The 22,020-nt window shown below is 35.2% G+C and overlaps 1 protein-coding gene across 1 annotated transcript; it reads right to left on the minus strand.

The window, feature by feature from the left end:
• Positions 1 to 362: 362 nt before the first annotated feature.
• LOC120355964 (RING finger protein nhl-1-like) lies at positions 363 to 21,121 on the minus strand (the record flags this gene model as incomplete). Its single annotated transcript, XM_039444733.1, has 5 exons — positions 21,030 to 21,121; positions 16,827 to 16,958; positions 7,474 to 7,611; positions 4,540 to 4,698; positions 363 to 547 (listed from the first exon to the last, which is right to left on the minus strand). Coding segments are annotated over exons 3-5 (443 nt in total), but the record flags the coding sequence as incomplete, so codon positions are not given.
• Positions 21,122 to 22,020: the final 899 nt, after the last annotated feature.

Here is a 22,020-nt window from a genome sequence, read left to right on the forward strand (position 1 = left end):
TTAATATACATCAATGAACCTGTATCAGCTACCGTCTATAGAAGGCATTGACAAGACAGAGGATCGGCAACGTTCTGCTATCTTTCTTGACTGCCATTATAACATGGACCTCACTATAACACAATTCATAACTTATTCAACCTACTTAACTTATAACTTATCAAACTCCCAGGCCGGTTGCACAACAGCTTGTTAAATTTTACCCGTGATTAATTTCACGAGAACCAATCAGAGGTGACTCTTCAGAGACCCCTTCTCTGATTGGTTCTTATGGAATTAATGGCGGTTGAAATTCAACTGGCTGTTGTGGAACCGGCACATAATTCATTCAACTCATAATTCATACTTTAATTTTAACTCACCTCAGTTGAGAGGTATCTATCCACCTCACCCTCAAATACTCAGTTCGGTCTTTGAGGGCCTTGGTGAGGCGTCTGTAAATCTCGTCCACCTCCTCAGAGACTGAGGAACAGTTAGTTTGTAGAGCCAGCATGTTTTTCTCCACAACCCCCAACATGTCTTGCAGTCTATGGAGGGCTCTTCGCACCTGAAAAATCATTTTTTCGCCAAAATTACATAGTTACAAAACATGAATGATACATACAAAATGCATAATAAAAATGTAAATTATAATAGATCTAAATGATTTGGCACAGCCATCAAAGTTAAACTTGTGCGTTAGCTGTGAGTTCATAAAGCAAACAGTACCACAGAATATACAGAATGGAAACTTGTAATCAATCGCCTATCTAACCAATGCTTTTTACATGACGCCAATACTAAACACGTCACGTGACCTTGGGAAGTTCCAATCCTGGTCTTCTGATTGGCTCGTAGCAATGAACGAGATCAATTGATCCGGATCATTAAAGTGATCCGAACGTACCATCAATACTATTACAATGCGGCGCTTCCTAACAAGATTGCGGATTTTAGCGTCAGGGTATAGCCAAGTTTCCATACTGTATGTATACTGTGACAGTACGAAGTAGCGTATAGCAATACTGAAAAATGGAAAAAATATATACCTTTATAATAAATATTAAAGTGATGCTTCTTATAAATAATACAATGATAAGAATTGAATGATTTCGTGTTAAAACCAATTATACAGGTGATAACCAAAAACAAGTCATACAGCCTACATTTAAATCTTCTAAATGCAAACTAATGAAGAAGAATACAATAAAAAGTGAAATTCCCAGTTGTGAGCACATCCCAGTGCTTAATCAATTTTCATAAATAATACAAAAGATAGAAAGACATTCAAAACTCAAAAGAATCATGAATAGATTCATCAACATTTAGGCATTGTAAAATATATATTCTGCTCAACCCATACATTTATTTCCTTGATAAGTGCTTCAGTAATTTTTGAATTAATTATTTTATCGAATTTTGTTTGAAAATAATTGCAAAGATAGGTCAATTGTGTCGACAACTACTAGTTTTATTAAGTTGATATTGAATTATTTAATGCTATGAACGAGTTTGGTACGGTATATTTCTAATTTCTAGATTACTTCTATTTTATCTAAGTGCAAAACAATCCTAGTCACATACATCTGTCTTAGTGTGGGAACGCTAATTCTTCAAAAAGTTTCTTGCTTAGGTATCGTCTTGGTTTACCCAGTGTGCCCTTATAATAATTATTCATTAGAATACACATAAAATACACTAACAATTAGAAAAACATTGAAATTATAACAGAATTATTGAAAAGCATTAAAAATACGTAAACTATCAAAAAAACATGAACAGTCACTGGAAAGACATGTATGAATGTGTTCTATATAAATAAATGGATGAATGAACAATCATTTAAAACCATAAACAGTCTTCAATGTTCTGAGATCCATTCAAACAATCCAGATTATGATTAAACATTTAGGGCCGGTTTCCGAGCTGAGATTCAGCTAAGTCCTAGACTTTAAAGCTGGAGTCAGAAAATTGGCTTTCCAAACAGGGTGTAGTCGCAGCTTTTACAACAGTAGTCGTAGTTTTTATTTTCTCATTTCTTATTGGAAACGCTTCTCCTTGACGAAATTGGACATTCCTAATAATTCAAATAGCTGAAACTAAAACACTATTTTCCGCCACACTGCACAGAAAGCAGCTGTTTTCCAGTCCCTACGTAGATCTGAAAGACCTTGTTTGCAGACGACTCTCGTCTGACGTCAGAACAGGTTTCTTCAGGCCTAGGCCGAAAGAGTACCCTTTCCAGCCGCTACATGGAACTAGAAAGGTGATCAAAAAACAGCTGATGAAAAATCTTTTATTATGTGTTCATTATTCAATAATTAAACATTTATAATAATATCATCTTATTGTCATTTGAAAGAATAAAAAGTATAAACTCAACCTCCCACATAATTGAACATCATCTTTTAGGTTATTTAGACAAATCAGAGTAAAAAATAAAAATACTTGGACAATCTCCTGAAATTCGACACCTCAGATTTGCTAGAGCTATCACCTTCACTTCTGCTTTTGGAAGTGCTTAGTAACAACTATTCTCATATATATATTCTTTCTTTTCTGTGTGGCGAAAAATAGCGTTTGCACCCACGGGCAAAAATGTTTTTCCGGCTTTCAATCTTTTCTAGTCCCGGCCTCGGCCTATCGGTTTTGAAAACCGATTTCGCGCCGGAAAAATCTAATTTTCTGCTCTAGGTGCGGAATATATATTGTATTGGTCAGACACAGTAAGGTTCAGATAAAATAAGCAGTTTTATCAGCTGAAGAAAAGTGAAATGTGTTTGTCTGTGCCGCATACAACTGTACGCACCTTGAGTGAGATTCATTTGAACAATTTTGATGAATCCCCTGTAATAATTGAAATAGATGTTTCATTTCTCATTGAATATTTGACATTGAGATTATATTTTTTACCTGATTGGTTGATCCGACTGATCTCTCTCCTGAGTATGTCCATATGGGCTGCCTTGCAGTCAGGGCATACTCTTGTCACAGTGTAGACAATGACCGCAGTAGCCTTCTCACTGCATACGCCACATCTTTTCATCACCTGTGACACACGAGAGAGACAGAACATAACTTAAAACATTGGTAAGAGAGAGATGATACTATTGGTGTAATAACCGAAACCGGTCTTTCTAAGTATCAATGAATCTGGGGTTTCTTGACAATTTCTTAGTCTTCTTTTCTAATCCTATTATTCTAAGCGAGCAATTTCTGTATATCTGTTTATATTTTTCTATTTTTATAAATGGTCATCTGGTTATATAGTTATTTATGTTCAACGGATCACGAAAACGGCTCTAACGATTTTCACGAAATTTGGAACATTATTTATTTATTATTATTTATTTATTTGCTCATACAATTACAAATCATATGAATATGATCGGAATAGAACAACAGGCATAGCCCAAAACTATTCTGTTCCCAAATTTTGATAAAAAATAAAATGTCCGAAAAAATAGGTTATGTTTTTACTGAAAAAAGTTAAAGTTCAATTTCTGTTCAAAAATATATATGAGCTAGAAATTTTGAATTCATAATGTTTAAAATACCAAATTATAGTAAAATATTGCACTTAATATCACCGCCCTTTGAATAAATTAAGTTATTTCAGAAAATTTTGAAGCCAAAAAATACACCACAACTTTCCACTAGGCACAAATGCTGAATTATAGGTTTATGATATCAAAATTCGATTGCACTAGTTCTCATCCCTGTGAAAACTCGCTGAAGGATATGAAAAGGATAATACATCCTTGGAAAAACAGATGATAATTTCGTCGTCTGTCGATAACAGAAGATGCGTGTGCCTGTGTGGGAGATCAGCTGTGTAATCAATTAGCTTACCGTATCTCGCGAGAAATCTAAAAATTTCAATTGACTCGATCGAAATACAGTAATCTGATTTGTTGACATGAGATGGTATATATCATAATATCCGAAGTTGATCATCATTTTACAGTTGTAAGTGATTAGTGAGTTTTTTCATAGAGAAACAATAGCGTAAGTAGAAATCCCATGGTATAGGGCGTTGATGTCGCAACTTTCACTGTTATCTCAAGCTGGTAGTCCACGTAGTTCTTTCTCGTGAAGCTTTATGACGCTGGTAGTTTCTCATATTGTGCCGTACATTCACTCTCACCCCAACAAAACAGTAAAAACCGACAATAATCGTCAGTAATTGGCTTGAGATAACAGTAAAAGTTGCGACATAAACGCCCTATACCATGGGATATCTACTTACGCTATTGTTTCTCTATGGTTTTATTTTGTTATTCAATTTGGTTTGTAAACGATCTAAATTACAACTTTCAACTTTTATGTTTTCAAATAATTGGACTGAAAAATTCCCCTGAATTTAATTGTATTGTACATAACCCACTTTTTTGAATATATAGTGTATTAATCAAATTTGGGGAAGAGACAGTTTGGGCTTGCCAGTTAGTCCTTCCCCAATCATATTACAGGAATGTGTACTGTTATCAATAAATAAATAACGAGCAAAGACGGTGCCCCAATATTATGAATAATTACAACAATATCACTCTCAACTACACAAAAAGTATATTCTTTACCTGAACACTGGTAGATCTGGAGTTCTCCGGTGATTTCAATATGCAACTCCAGAAATCTTTGAAGGGTGACATTTGTGGGGTAGCCTTGCACCCCTTGGTAGGGGATACGATGTTCCGCCCTGCATTCCGGGCATTTTACCTGCAAAAAATTACCAAAAATTTGAAAAAAAATTGTCAGAACATGAATAGGGATCATATATGAAGGTGTGTATAGACTTATGTGCTACTAACACCCGGGGTTCCCTCATATCAAGTTTAGATGATACTGTATCATATCGTGTTGATACTGTATCATATTCTGGTGATACTGTATCGTGTTGATACTGTATCATATTCTGGTGATACTGTATCATATTCTGGTGATACTGTATCATATTCTGGTGATACTGTATCATATTGTGGTGATTCTGTGATACTCATATTGGGGTGATACTGTATCATATTGTGGAAAAAAGTAAATTCGTATGGCTTTTGTTGGTGGGGAGTCCCTTGCGGGAAGGTCCCACCGCCTGAATATATAATTTAAGCCGTCAATGGGCCTTACGACTGTCATACTTCAGCCGGGACCGATAGCTTAACGTGCCCATCCGATAACACGGGAGTGATATGGTAAAAACTTTTGGTATTGAGAGGGTTTGAACCCGGGATCTCTATGCTGCTACGCAAGCACTCTATCCACTAGACCACGGATCACTCCATCATATTGTGGAGATACTGTATCATTTATGGTACCTGTGATGATGCGTCATTCGTGAATTTCCTATCCCCTACAAGTATTATCAACTTCTTACTCTTATTATACTATAGACTAGAAGGAAACCTGTGCTCCGCTAGGGTCACGGACAAACTGAAAACTTGACGTAATGGAATCTAGAAAAATTGAAAATAGGCCTATAACCATCCTCGGTTAATTAAGAATCTCTATAAGCAAAATGTCAGGTTAATGAGTTGAGTAGTTGAGACGTGATGATGCATCATTTGTGAATTTCCTATCCTCTACAAGTATAAGCCAGTTCTTTCCTTTATTATAGTATAGATTATTTAGCAAAATATTTGACATGATGGAATCTCAAAGAATTGAGAATAGAACTATAACTATCCTCGGTTAATAATTAAGAAATGATATGCAAAATTTCAAGTTAATCAGTTGAGTAGTTGAGACGTGATGATGCGTCATTCGTGAATTTCCTATCCCCTACCTGTATAAGCCAGTTCTTTCCTTTATTATAGTATAGATTATTCATCAAAATATTCGACGTGATGGAATCTTAAATAATCGAAAATAGAACTTTAACCATCCTCGGCTAATAATTAAGAAATGATTTGCAAAATTTCAAGTTAATCAGTTGAGTAGTTGAGACGTGATGATGCGTCAAACATGATTTTCCTATCCCCTACGTTTATAACTCAGTGCTTTCCTTTATCATATCCTCTTCTTCACGTGCCTGCTCCGTTTCGGATGTTGGCTATCATGATTTTGTCGACGGCGCTACGGAACAGCTCTGCAGATGACTGGTGAAACCATAGCCTCAGATTTGCCAGCCATGAAATTCTCCTTCTGCCAGGTCCCCTTTCTCCATTGATTCTTCCTTGAAGGATCTCTTGCAGAAGTCTGTATCTTGAGCTATTCCTCATAATGTGGCCGAGGTATTGGAGTTTTCTACTTTTAATTGTATTCAGGAGCTCCCGTTCTTTATTGATTCTCCTGAGAACCTCTTGATTGGTAACTTTTTGCGTCCAGGATATATTCAGCATTCTTCTGTACAGCCAGAGTTCAAAAGCTTCAATCTTTACCATTGTTTCTTCTGTGAGGGTCCATGCTTCTACCCCATACAACAGAACGGAGAACACAATAGTCTCAATTTAGTTAATAGATTGAATGAAAAGACTAAGAAATTGTCAAAAAACCACTGATTTATTGATAATTAGAAGACCGGTTTCGGTTATTACACCATTGTCAATCTCTGACTGAAATAAATTAAGTTTATCAGAGATTGACAATGGTGTAATAACCGAAACCGGTCTTTCTAATTATCAATAAATCAGTGGTTTTTTGACAATTTCTTAGTCTTTTTCATTCAATATGAATAATTACCACAATATCAACTTCTCAACTACACAAAAAGTTAGTTAATAGGGTAAGGTCGTGACTCTTGTACACCTTACTCAATTTATTGAAGACAACTCTTGCTTCTTATCTGCGGCATCTTATTTCTTGTGTGTTATTCCATTTCTCATTGATGATGGTACCCAGGTAGTTATAGTGTGAGACTCTTTCCATTGCATTTTGATTAATAAACAATTGTACCCCACCTACATTCTCCTTGCTTATTACCATGAGCTTTGTCTTATTAGTGTTGATTTTTAAACTATATTGCGAGCTCTTTTCCACCACTCTGTCCATTTCGTAGAGATGTTCAAAAGCTCATTTTATCCATTTTGGTAGAGAGTTAGTGGGGAGGATATTCTTAATATTCTTTCCGAAGAATGGACATTGATATGTCCAAAGCTCCGCCAATTATGTACATGCATGACAATATGATTATTATATAGTATTATATTACAAATTGCTTTTTCATATCATATACAGTTCAATAATTATTTTCTTAGTCTATATTATGTAAATTCATCTATAATTTTGCTGTATTGTAAGCTATTGTATATAAGTGTATAAGCCAGTATATATTGTAATCTACATAAATAAAGTACTCAATCAATCAATCAATCCATCAACTGTTGCAGACCTTCAATGGCATCAGCAAACACAATAGTGTCATCTGCATACCGTATGTTGTTCAATCTTTTGCCATTCACTGATATTCCTCATCTTGATCTTCCAGTGCCTCTTCAATCTCTATCATATAGTATAGATTATTTATGGAGATATTTGAATTATTTATTAAAATATATTTACCTGTCTCCTAACATAGTCGACTAGCCCATCCATACACGTTCCATACAGAAGGAATGCTGGCATGGTAGGAGCTTTGGATTTCGATATCGGTCCAGGCATATAGCACAGGTCACAGTTGTTCGAATTGTTCCATGCTTCCTGAAAAAAAAAAACATTTAACAGATGAGTGCAGTACACTCACACAAAATTTTCACTTTATGTCTGAAAATTATATAACTCTACTCCAGATAATTTCAATTGCTGCCTCCGAATGAATTTAAGAGCGTGATAAAATAAATGTTTGTATTCTGTTGATGAATATTTCGAGATAGATTGAGTCAATGAATTTCAATGAAAAATTTTTCATAATTTAATGAGGTACCTGCTTGAGATTGTTATCACTATTGACAAATCTGATGTTCTTGAATGTCATCTTATATTTTAAGATTGTTTTGACTAGCTATTAGGAATTCGACGTCTTTATTTCTTTTGTATAATTCTGGACTTTTGTATAATTGATTTTCTGCTAACTTATATGACGTTTGTTTTTAACATTATTGTAATGTTTTACAACAATAAAGAATGATTTAGTAAAATCAAATAAAATTTATGAAATAGGAAACAGGTGTAACATACATCCTGCTAGTGTTTGTATGAAAGACAGAAACATACATTGAATTATATACCATAGAGAAAAGATAGCACAAGTAGATATGCCATGGTTTGTAGAATTCATTCAAAGTTTGCAAGTTTTGTATCAAATTATGGTGTTGTGTATCAAGTTGAGATGATACTGTATCATATTATTATTTTGTGTTGATACATAATCATTTATGGTTATGGTACGCCATGGTAAAGGACCGTTATGTTGCAAATGTGACGATAGTCCTAGTAGTTTTCTTTGGTGACGCGACACATAGACATTTTTTTTTACTTTTCTGGGCAACAATAGACCATCATTAGGGTCCAAGCTTCAGATACATAAATGTCTGAGTTTTCCTGTTTATTCTGGAGAGATGTGTGATTTTGTCATAAATTTCGAATTTACATGACAAACTACAGAATTTGCAGACAATTTATAAACGAAGAAGGTGCTCCCAATGATTTATTCAAAGATTTTCTCATACGTCAACTTACTCAGTTTCTTCTTCTTCTTCTTCTCTTCTTCTCTTCTTCTTCTTCTTCTTCTTCTTTTCCTACCTCTTATTTCCACTCTTCATGTGCAAAGAAACCTGCTGATTTTACAAGATTCTTGTACTGTAGTCTTCTTCTCTTCCACCTCCTTCTTCTTCACCATATACTTGTCCTCTCTCATCTCTCTCTCTCTCTCTCTCTCTCTTATTCTTCGTTCCTCTACTCCTTACATTCCCTTGTTCTTCTATTCCACCTTCTCCTTCCACTCATCATCCTCCTTCTATCACTTATACTTTTTCTCCCCCACAGAGTCAACTGTTGAACAAATGGATATCTCTTTGAATAATTTTTCCCAATACTGTAGGGTTATGAGTTTTAAGTGATATATTATCCCAATTCAATGCGCATTCCATCCAAATATCAACCAATCATTCTCCACTGAAATACTTTGGCTAATTCATTAGTGAACAAACCAGTTTACTTCTTCGTCTTCCAATTCTTACTGGTCTGTTGACAGAGCGTCAAGTGTAAGAGAGGGTCGATGTCAAACGAGGCAAACGACAGAAGAGTCCAGCGACAGTCGAGACCAGCGACGGTAGAGGACTCCTGAAAAAGAGGCCTCAACTGTCGCTAGGCTCTCCAGAATGGTAGACAGCACCAAAAGAATATTATCATTTAATTTGTATGGATTTACCAGCAATTGAATAATATCCCTTTATTCCTTCCATATATATGAATAAGTATTGCAACTTTACAACTGTAAATAAACCTTAGTTGCTTCATCATAAAAAACGAAATTTTCAAGCTCGTAAATACCTTTTTGATACTTTGATGTCAAATTCTCAGTTCATGATAGATGTAGGATATTATTCTACAAATCAATATCTGTTACAAATCAATAACTTTTATCAATTTCACACATTCACATTTTACATTTTTTTGATCTATATATACATTGAGCTTTTCTCATAAAAACTAAATTGTTCATTTATTTCATTAACGATGTTGCTTATGGAATTAATTACATGATTACTTTCATATGATGATAACATCATACGTCGTTCTGGAAATCCTTCAAGGATAAGCACTATCTACCTTCGAAGTTCATATGCTTTTTTATGAAGGAAGTTTCCATTATTTAGTTTTCAACAAATCAGAAGTTATAATCATTATAAAATGTATTTTGTCTGGAATCGCAGTAGGATGTGTCCTCAACTGTTCGCTGCTGCAAGCGAGTCTCTAATTTTTGTACAGGCCCGACAGTCGAGACCAGCGACATTCGAGGCCAGCGACGGTAGAGGACTCCTGAAAAAGAGGCCTCAAATGTCGCCTGCGTTAGGCGACAGTTGAGGCCACTAATTTTTGTACAGCCCCGACAGTCGAGACCTACGACGGGAGAGGACTCCTGAAAAAATGGCCTCAAATGTCGCCTGCATTAGGCGACAGTTGAGGCCACTCTAATTTCGTACACTCCCTACAGTCGAGGCCTACGACCGTAGAGGACTGTAAGACAGTCCTCTACGGTCGTAGGCCTCGAATGTCGTCGGTCTCGACTGTCGCGCCCCCGTGAGAGAGCGCCTATGAAGCTCCGCCTACTCGCTCTCTCATTGGTCGACAATCACTAGTTCTCAACTCTGCCACTAGATGCCACCTTTTACTGCCTTGTTTCACTGTCTTCCCTCTCTTTACTTCTTTCTCTACCTCCATAGAGTGCTTATTGGAAAGGTTGATTATAATTTAGTATTATTATTATTATCAGGATTATAAACCTAAAACTTTTTTTCGAATATTCTTTCCCCAATACTATAGGTTTATGAGTTGTTAGTGGGCCGATCAGTGTAGATATTAGTGTAGTTGAGCCATGAGAGTGTTTCAGAGATTGCTATTTGGAGATGAGAATGCATTTTTTATGGTGAAATGAAGGCAGAGAAAATAAATTGATAGGAAAGGCGCAAAAGAATAGTATGAGACAAGGAGCAGATTTGGTGAAGATGTAAGAGAGAAAGAAGTGAGGGAGAAGAAAAGTTCGAGGGAGAAGAAGAAGAATAAGGAGATGGATGAGAAGAAGAATGAGAAGAAGAAGAAGGAGATGAAGAAGAAGAATAAGTAGAAGAAGTAGAAGAAGAAGAAGAAGAAGCAACTCCTTCAACGTTTGTTACACACAATGCTAGCAATCGACTACAGAATATATCGCAAATATTTCGTATTCAATCCCAGAGGTGCAAGAAAAGTGCAGACTCGGCGATTTGTTGGGGCAAATCTACGTTGGGTACGAGGGCGGTTCGAAAAGTGGGCTGAATTTTCATAATGCTAAACAGCGTTGCTCTTCAAGCATAGCACATGATTTCCTTCCTTTCTCATATATTATGATTGTTGAGGATTTCAAATTCATATTTTCCTTCCATACTTGTATATTGAGATTTTATGGAGTATATTTGAAAATTATGCTTCTATAGTGAGGTCCACGTTATAATGGCAGTGTTTGATTAGCAATGGTATTGCTATGCTTGTCTATCATTCAACAAAGTGGATAGCGCTATCTCTTTCTAGCTTTGCTTTGATGCCCAATCGACTAAACAATGTAGAATTGATAATTAATTAACAAAATATTTCATATTTATTATGAAAATTCATTATATGATTATTGAAAAACATAATTTCTTGATTAATAAAATATAATTGACCATTTAAACAAGAATGAACACTTAATATACATCAATAAACCTGTATCAGCTACCGTCTATAGAAAGCATTGACAAGACAGGCTCGGTAACGTTTTTCTCCTATCTTTCTCCACTGCCATTATAACGTGGACCTCACTATACACAAATCGGCCCACCCTCAACAGATAACCGTTCATTCTTGAAAAATCTCCCCTATTCTACTGGTTCTGATCCGAAATGAATAGACAATGTGAGAGAGATTAGATTAGATTAGATTAGATTGGATTAGATTAGATGTATTTATTTATGTATGTTACAATATTTACTGGCTTATACACTAATTTACATTGAATGACGATAATGCTAGTTATTAAACAAATCCACAAAATATAAATAATCAATAAATGGGATTAAATATGAAATGCAATTAGAATAACGATAATATGATAATGAAAGAGAGTGGGTGAGAGAGAGAGTGTGTGTAAGTAGGTGAGAGAGTGAGAGAAAGGTAAAAAGGAAGAGGGAGAGTGTGTGAGAGAATAAGCATTTTACCTCTTTCACTCTACTATCTTTCACTTACTATCCTGTCAGCTATTCTAAAATAATTATCCCACTCACAGGTTAAACCGTTTCTACGTCATTCGAATTTTGGCACAGAATTTGAGTTCTTCAAAATTTCAAACAGGATTTCCGTCTAACTTACTTCCCACGATTTAGTTTGATTTATTTTCTAAATACAAGCTTCATGGTTGCGAGGGTTTCCTTTGAGTTATGAGTTGGTAGTGGGTCGATTAGTGTAGATACAACACAATATTATATTATCCCAATTCAATGCGCATTTCATCCAAATATCAACCAATTATTCTCCCACACATACTTTGTCCAATACTGTAGGGTTATGAGTTGTTAGTGGCTGATTAGTGTAGATACAACACAATATTATATTATCCCAATTCATGCGCATTCCATCCAAATATCAACCAATCATTCTCCACACAATACTTTGTCCAATACTGTAGGGTTATGAGTTGTTAGTGGGCCGATTAGTGTAGATACAACACAATATTATATTATCCCAATTCAATGCGCATTCCATCCAATATCAACCAATCATTCTCCACACAATACTTTGTCCAATACTGTAGGGTTATGAGTTGTTAGTGGGCCGATAGTGTAGATACAACACAATATTATATTATCCCAATTCAATGTGCATTCCATCCAAATATCAACCAATCATTCTCCACACAATACTTTGTCCAATACTGTAGGGTTATGAGTTATTAGTGGGCCGATTAGTGTAGATACAACACAATATTATATTATCCCAATTCAATGCGCATTCCATCCAAATATCAACCAATCATTCTCCACACAATACTTTGTCCAATACTGTAGGGTTATGAGTTGTTAGTGGGCCGATTAGTGTAGATACAAACAATATTATATTATCCCAATTCAATGCGCATTCCATCCAAATATCAACCAATCATTCTCCACACAATACTTTGTCCAATACTGTAGGGTTATGAGTTGTTAGTGGGCCGATTAGTGTAGAAACAACACAATATTATATTATCCCAATTCAATGCGCATTCCATCCAAATATCAACCATCATCCTACACACAATACTTTGTCCAATACTGTAGGGTATGAGTTGTTAGTGGGCCGATAGTGTAGATACAACACAATATTATATTATCCCAATTCAATGCGCATTCCATCCAAATATCAACCAATCATTCTCCACACAATACTTTGGCAAGTCATTCAATAGTTAGTCATATTGTCAGTTATTATGAGGTAGTGTTAAAGTCAGCATATTTTGTAATTTATTTGGATGGAGAAATTCAATCATAAAGAAAGGAGAACCTATCACTTGAAGTAGATTTTGTTATTCATCATAACTGGAAATCGACTCTTAATAATTGGAACGAAATATATCTGTGTTTTTCGAATTTAAAGGATTGATTTATCTTTTCAGGACCTTCAGCTGCTTATAGCACGGTGACAGTCCACTTCATTCAATTTTTATCGAAATTCTCGAGAATAAGAGGAAGAAGAAGAATAGGAAGAAGAAGAAGAAGAAGAAGAAAAAGATGCAGCATGAACTAGCAGATTACAGCAGTAGTAGTAAGTTGACCTCAGTAAATCGGAACTAGTAAACGTTATTTTTGGGCTGTGACGTCACTTCGGACGATCCACTAAATTTAACCGGGGCATGGTCAGTCGTTATATCCGGAAGAAAACCAATAAACTTTTCTGCACACAGATCTTCTATGAGAAAATTTTTGCAACGTAAATAAGAGAATCATTTCATCATTACTTGCAATAATCACAGGTTTGATTGAATTGACTAGAATTCAGTGTCTTTAGTGAGGTCCACGTTATAATGGCAGTATTTGATCAACATTGGTGTTGCTATCCTTGTCTATCATTCCACAAAGCAGATAGCGAATGTATCAAATCATAGTGTTGTATATCAAGTTGAGATGATACTGTATCATATTGTGTTGATACTGTATCATGTTGTGGTTGTTCTTGTTCTATAGTGAGGTCCACGTTATAATGGCAGTATTTGATTAACATTGTTGTTGTTATCCTTGTCTATCATTCCACAAAACAGATAGCGAATGTATCAAATCATAGTGTTGTATATCAAGTTGAGATGATACTGTATCAGATTGTGTTGATACTGTATCATGTTGTGGTTGTTCTTGTTCTATAGTGAGGTCCACGTTATAATGGCAGTATTTGATTAACATTGGTGATGCTATCCTTGTCTATCATTCCACAAAGCAGATAACGAATAATATTCGCTATACAGTATCATCTCAACTTGATACACAACACTATGATTTGATACGTTCGCTATCTGATTTGTCGAATGTTAGACAAGGGTAGCAACACCATTGCTGAACAAACAATGCAGAGGATCGGCAACGTTGTTCTCCTAGCTTTCTCTACTGCCATTATAACGTGGACCTCACTATAGGATCGATGAATATCGTCAATGATTGAATACATACTTAACGACAATTTCGCTATGGAAAACAATGTAAACAAACTACTGAAAAGTTTTCCATCCTATGCTGACGTCACGATTTGGTGATATCGCAGTAGATGTTGGCTTCATCGACTCTCAGTATGAATATACAATGGGGCGTGTCTGTTCTATAACTGGTCTAAGGGTGCAGGAAACTCATGGTGAGGGAGAAGGAATCGGTCACAGTCAGAAATTTGAGATGATGATGATGAGACCTGAGAAAGGTAATGGAACAAAAAGTGAAACTGGAGTAGTGGATGAAGAAAGAGACAATGATATGATGATGATGAGGAAGAATAGGAGACTGAAGAAGATGGAGAAGTAGAAGAAGTAGAAGGAGAAGGAGTAAAAGAAGAAGGAGAAGAAGAAGAAGGAGAAGAGGGAGAAGAAGAAGAAGAAGAAGAAGAAGAGAATAGATTGTCAGGAACAATTGCAATAAAGATGACAGAGCAATAACAGTTGCTGTAGTCATAACATTTCAAAACGTAACTTGAAACAAACAATGGACAGTGGATAATAGAGAGAGAACAATTTGATAAGAAGAGAGAGAGTGAAAGCATTAGAAGATGAAGGAGAATGAAGATTGAGAGGAGGTGTAGGAGTAGGAGGAGGAGGAGGATGATGAGGAGGAGAAGGTGGTGATGGTGGAGAAAACCACTGTCATATTATCAGGAAGACATTTGAAAGGCAAGAGGTCATAAGGAGATGGAGAGGAAAACAATTTGAGAAGGAGAAGAAGAATGAGAATGAGTGAGTGTAATATAATAGAGTGGGAGAAGAGTAGGACAAGAAAGTGGTGGAGAGGGGAAATGAAGAGAAGGAGAAAGAGAAGTCCACCCAAATCTTTGGTGATAGAAAGAGAAACATTTTTTATTTTTTACTTAAAATCTTTGAAGTGTAATATTTATTTTGTCTAAGTTATTTATCTTTTGTAACTCATTTTTTTCTGGGCAGCCGCCGAAAAACCTTTGGGTTTGGCAGGACCCTCAACTGTTTGTATTGTGAATAAAAAAATTTTTATTTTTTGATTTGATTTTTGAGGAAAAAAGGTTATAAATATAAGGGGTTGAAAAGAGGAAACAGTGGGGTGAAAAGAGAAAAATGAAAAGGAGAATAATGAGGAGAAAGAGTGAGTGTTGATGTAGGAGGAGGAGGAGGGAAACAAAGAAGAGGAGAAGGTCAGACAACACAAATATCAGGGGATAGAAAGAGATAGCATTTGGAGCAATAGAGTTTATACAGATGTAGGGGATGGAAAAGGTAGGATGATAAGAAGAAGAAGAAGGAGGAGAGAGAGTGAGTGTTGCTGCAGTAAGAGTAGAAGAAAAAGAAGGAGGAGGAGAAGGGGGTGATGGAGGTGATGGAAGAGAAGACGACCCAAATATAAGGATGTCAATGCCACTGAGATATTGTTCTCAGAAATTCGGACAAAGAAATTATCTTTAGACAACAGAAAGGACGGCGAGATGATAAGACATCAGGTTTTATTGTGACAATCCTGGAGAGATGATGGAACCATGAAGAGGGGAGGAGAAGGAGGATGAGGAGGAGTGGGAGGAGAATAACTCAGAGAGGTAGTGGTGTTGGATGAAGAGGGAAATTATGGGAAGAATAATCAGGTACTAAGGGTATAAGTAGAAGAATCTCATAAGACGTAACATTATTTTTTCTACAATTGTGCTTAAAGAAAGAATTTACACACTCAATTCTCCTCGTAAAACAGCTTATTTCTGAAGAGAATCTACTTTTTCGCTCGCTAACCATCCGCGCATGCGCAGTAGATTTACTTTACGCTCCCAAATCATTCGCGCATGCGCAGAAGAGTTTCTTTACGCTCCCTAATCAGCTGATTGTAAGCAGCTCGCCAAAAAGTCAGATCTTAACCTAAAAAGTCGGTAATTGTACTCCGCCGATATAAGTAATTTAACAGGTTTGGGCAGTTGTAGAAAAAATCGTGTATGTAATTCGCGCGTAATGCTTCTTTAATGCTCTTGCAAAATAATTATCACAATCCACTTTGCGTCGCGTGACAACTGTTTTGCGCGAGCGATGAAGTCGCGCATTATGCTCTTAATACATAAATAGCTATTATTGTATCAATTCACTCCTCCCCTATAGAGAGGTTCACGTTGTAATTGCAGTGTTTGATTAGCAATTGTATTGCTATCCTTGTCTATCATTCGACAAAGCGGATAGCGCTATCTGTTTCTCGTTCCGTTCTGTTACCAGATTGTCTTTTAACAATGTAGAATCAATAATTAATCTACAAAATATTTTGTCTTAATTATGAAAATCAATTATCAAATTTTTAAAGAAAATAATTTATCGTTCAATTCAATATAGTTGATTATTTTAAACGAGAATGAACAGTTAATATTACATCAATAAACTTGTATCAGCTACCGTCTATAGAAGGCATTGACCAGACAGAGGATCGGCAACGTTGTTCTCCTATCTTTATCCACTGCCTTGATAACGTGGACCTCACTATAGTAAAGTATAAGTAGAAAAGGAAAAATTGATAACTCACCTTATAATATTTATCACAGTTGGAAGATATTTTTTGTAAACTTCACTTTTCGTCAAATTTTGAACATTTTCGGTTTTTTCCGTTACCACCAACTTCACTTAAAAGTCACAAAATCGTTTTCTATTGATAAATCTGTAGACCAAACTATTTAAATTTGAGAAAATAGCCTAATACAATTTATAAGGTTCAACCATACAGAAACGATAGCATAAGTAGATATGCCATGGTATAGGGCGTTTATGTCACAACTTTTACTGTTATCCCAAGCCGATAGTTCACGTAGTTCTTTCCTATGCAGCTGTGTGACGCTGGTAGTCTCTCAAACTGTGCCGTTCATACACTATCACACCAACAAAACAGTGAAAATCTACAATAATCGACAGTAATCGGCTTGAGATAACAGTAAAAGTTGCGACATAAATTCCCTATACCATGGGATATCTACTTACGCTATTGTTTCTCTATGGTTCAACTAATAATCAACAAACAGTATTAAAATCTATCTAAGTATGACGAGGAATGATAGGCAAAACTCCTGGCAAGAATCGTGAGTGAGCGAGTTTATGTGTGTGGGACTGTGTCAAAATTATGACTCAGCTGTTGAACTTTTGTAATCATTCAATCAGGTACTTAGTGCCGGTTGTAAAAAAGCTGGGTTATTTTCAATCCTGATTAATTCTAGTAGATCCACCTTTTTGAAATGGTCTTCTCTGATTTGGTTCACGTGTAGTTAATCAGGAATAAAATTTAACCGGCTTTGTGCAACTAGGTCTTTGTGAGGAAAATTTTTGCATTCCTCTGAGAATTAACCTCAATTCACTGTGATTAGATATAGGATTTCTGTATGAATGTTATGAATGTCATTATAATTTCTTCTTTCGTAATAATTTGTTTATGCTTTTGTACTCCAGAGCGAAGCTCGGTCCCTGATATTCTAAGTTTTATGTCTGTAATAATTTCGATACATAAGTTTCATATGAGATTTATTCAGAAAGTTTTTATTCGAACTCCAAGGATGCATTCAAAGAGATAAGAAGTGATGGTTCTTGAATCTTCAGTAAGCAACTTCTTGTATTGTGAATTTCTTGAACCTACAAATATTTTTTGTCTCCAGGTCATATTTGTGGAAATATAACCCAGAAACACAGAAATATATGGAACAAATCACGTTTTCGAATCTATTTTTATTACTTATAGGACTCTAACCGATTCTAGACCCAAATGATCAGTTTTTTCTTCAACTGATATTACAGTTTTAGATGAAATCTAGCACTTTAATTTGGGGAAATATTTATGAACTCAAAGTTAAACGATAAAAATCACGTTTTTTCAACTCAACTTTTTGGAACTTATGGGGCTCTAATTGTTTCTAGACCCCGATAATCAGTTATTCTAAAGGAATATCACAGTTATAGACCGAAATTATTTATTTATTTGTTTGAATATGACCTGAAAACTTAAAATTCAACTATAAAAACCACGTTTTCAACTCTATTTCTGTTACCTATATGACTTCAACCGATTCTACAGCTCAATAGAGATATTTCTTACAAAACTCACTATTTTTTACTATTTTGGGCATGATTTTACATGTTTATCTGTTAAAATATGACCTGGAAACGCGAAATTCATTGACAATAGCCACGTTATGAACTACATTTCTGAGACATATCGAACTTCACCGATTGTACACCTAAATTGATCAATCTCTTACAAAATACTAGACTTTGAATTTGACAGTATTCTAGTCTTTGAATAATATGGTTCTTTATTCAAAAGATATGACCTAAAACACAGAATTCAACGATTAAACCAGGTTTTCCTGACTCGGTTCTACTTAATTTCGTTTTCGTTTTCGTTTTTCGTTTAGGTTTTCCTGACATAAGGTACTCCAACCTCTACTATACCTGATGGAGCCAACTCCTTACAGATATCACAATCCTAGACTTTCGAAATTAGTCAGTTTTTGTGAGAATATGACCTAAAAACGCAGAAATCACCAATAAAAACCACGCTGCTTTGAACTCTATTCTTCAGACTAGAATGATAGATTACATGAGTCAATTTTCAAGAAATATCACTATTTTAGACTTTGAATTTTACTCTCTTTTTATGAAAATATGACCTAGAAACACAGAATTCAATGATTAATCCACGTTTCTAACACGATCTCTGAGATTCATACGATTCCAAACCGATTGTACATCTAAAACTGAGCCATTTTCTTACAGATATCACTTCAAAATTAGTAATTTTTTGTGAGAATATGACCTAAAAACACAAATTTCATCGACAAAAATCAGGTTATTAACTTTGTTTTTGAGCCTTGAACTAATCCAATCGATTCTAGACCTGGAAGAGCCATTTTCTTACAGATATCACAATCCTAGACTTCGAAATTAGTCATTTTTTGTGAGAATGACCTAAAAACACAAAACTCATCGACAAAAACCAGGTTATTAACTTTGTTTTTGAGCGTTGAACTAATCCAATCGATTCTAGACCTGAATGAGCCCACGTCTCACAAAAACCACTATTCTAGACTCAAAATTTGATTAGTTTTTACTGAAAATATGACCCAAAAACACCGACGAATTCACAGATCTCCCATCACATGATAATATTCTGCATATCCTACTCCACTAGACTTTGGATCTGAGTCTATTATTTTTGGAAAAATACGACCTAAAACACAACAAGCGCGTTTCCAATACAATATTTGAGACCCATATACCTCTAACAGATTGTAGACCTTAATGAGCCAATTTCTTACAAACCACTATCCCAGAATTATAATTTGAGTATTTTGTAATGAAAATATGACCTAAAAACACCAAAATTATCTACAAATTCACCGATAATCACACGATATTTGAGACCCATATACATCTAACAGATTGTAGATCTGAATGAATCAATTTTTCACAAAACCACTATCCCAGACTTGGAATTTGAATATTTTTTAATGAAAATGACCTAAAAACACCAAAATTACCGACAAATTCACCAAAAATCACACGATATTTGAGATCCATATACATCTGAAGATTGTAGACCTGAATGAGCAAGTTCATCACAAAAATCACTATCCCAGACTTGAAATTTGAGTATATTTTCATGAAAATATGACCTAAAAACACCAAAATTACCGACAAATTCACCAAAAATCACACGATATTTGAGACCCATATGACTCTAACAGATTGTAGACATAAATAAGATAATTTATCACAAAAACCACTATCCAAGATTTAGAATTTGAGTATTTTTCTATGAAAATATGACCTAAAAACACCGAAATTACCGACAAATTCAACGAAAATCACACGATATTTGAGACCTATATACATCTAACAGATTGTAGACCTGGATGAGTCAATTCAACACCAAAATCACTATCCCAGACTTGGAATTTGAGTATTTTTTCATGGAAATATGACCTAAAAACACCAAATTATCTACAAATTCACCGATAATCACACGATATTTGAGACCCATATACATCTAACAGATTGTAGATCTGAATGAATCAATTTTTCACAAAACCACTATCCCAGACTTGGAATTTGAGTATTTTTTAATGAAAATATGACCTAAAAACACCAAAATTACCGACAAATTCACCAAAAATCACACGATATTTGAGATCCATATACATCTGAAGATTGTAGACCTGAATGAGCAAGTTCATCAAAAAATCACTATCCCAGACTTGAAATTTGAGTATATTTTCATGAAATTATGACCTAAAAACACCAAAATTACCGACAAATTCACCAAAAATCACACGATATTTGAGACCCATATGACTCTAACAGATTGTAGACATAAATAAGATAATTTCACAAAACCACTATCAAGATTTAGAATTTGAGTATTTTTCTATGAAAATATGACCTAAACCCACCGAATTACCGACAAATTCAACGAAAATCACACGATATTTGAGACCTATATACATCTAACAGATTGTAGACCTGGATGAGTCAATTCAACACCAAAATCACTATCCCAGACTTGGAATTTGAGTATTTTTTCATGGAAATATGACCTAAAAACACCAGAATTATCTACAAATTCACCAAAAATCACACGATATTTGAGATATTACATCTAACAGATTGTAGACCTGGATGAGTCAATTTATCACAAAAATCACTATCCTAGACATAGAATTCGAGTATTTTGTAATGAAAATATGACCTAAAAACACCGAAATTACCAACAAATTCACCAAAAATCACAGCTCTTCTAACACATGGAACTATTCTGCACACTCCACTCTAATGTTCAGAGCATGCATGGAGCAGTGGTACGGGTATTTTTAGAATTTGGTTCTGTTCTTAGATTCTGTTCTGTCTCCACGAAAGTGGTGGGGGCGAGAGAGAAAGAGTGAAGAGGAGAGAGAGAGAATGAGGGAGTGAGAGGCAATAGAGAGGTGTGCGAGTGAGATGTATGTGTATGTGTGAGAGAGAGAGTGGGAAGAGTGAGAAGGAATTCCTGACTGGAGGAGACATTTGTTGCTATAGTGAGGTCCACGTTATAATGGCAGTGTTTGATTAGCAATGGTATTGCTATCCTTGTCTATCATTCTACAAAGCAGATAGCGGATGTATCGAATCATAGTGTTGTGTATCAAGTTGAGATGATACTGTATCATATTGGATTGATACTGTATCATGTTTTGGTTGTTCTTGTTCTATAGTGAGGTCCACGTTATAATGGCAGTATTTGATTAGCAATTGTATTGATATCCTTGTCTATCATTCAACAAAGCGGATAGCGAATGTATCAAATCATAGTGTTGTGTATCAAGTTGGGATGATACTGTATCATATTGGATTGATACTGTATCATGTTGTGGTTGTTCTTGTTCTACAGTGAGGTCCACGTTATAATGGTAGTGTCTGATTAGCAATGGTATTGCTATCCTTGTCTATCATTCAACAAAGCAGATCTCGCTTTGCTCTGTTGTCAGATCGTCTTTTAACAATGTAGAATAATTAATTATTGATTGACAAGATATTTCATCTTAATTATGAAAATTCATTAACAAATAACTAAAAATTATAATTCTTGCTTAAAAAAATATATTTGATTATTTTGAACGAGAATGAACAGTTGATATTACATCAATAAACCTGTATCAGCTGCCGTCTATAGAAGGCATTGACAAGACAGAGGTTCCTCAACG

The sequence above is a fragment of the Nilaparvata lugens genome, unplaced genomic scaffold (genome assembly GCF_014356525.2).
Source record: "Nilaparvata lugens isolate BPH unplaced genomic scaffold, ASM1435652v1 scaffold5386, whole genome shotgun sequence".
Lineage (NCBI taxonomy): Eukaryota > Metazoa > Arthropoda > Insecta > Hemiptera > Delphacidae > Nilaparvata > Nilaparvata lugens.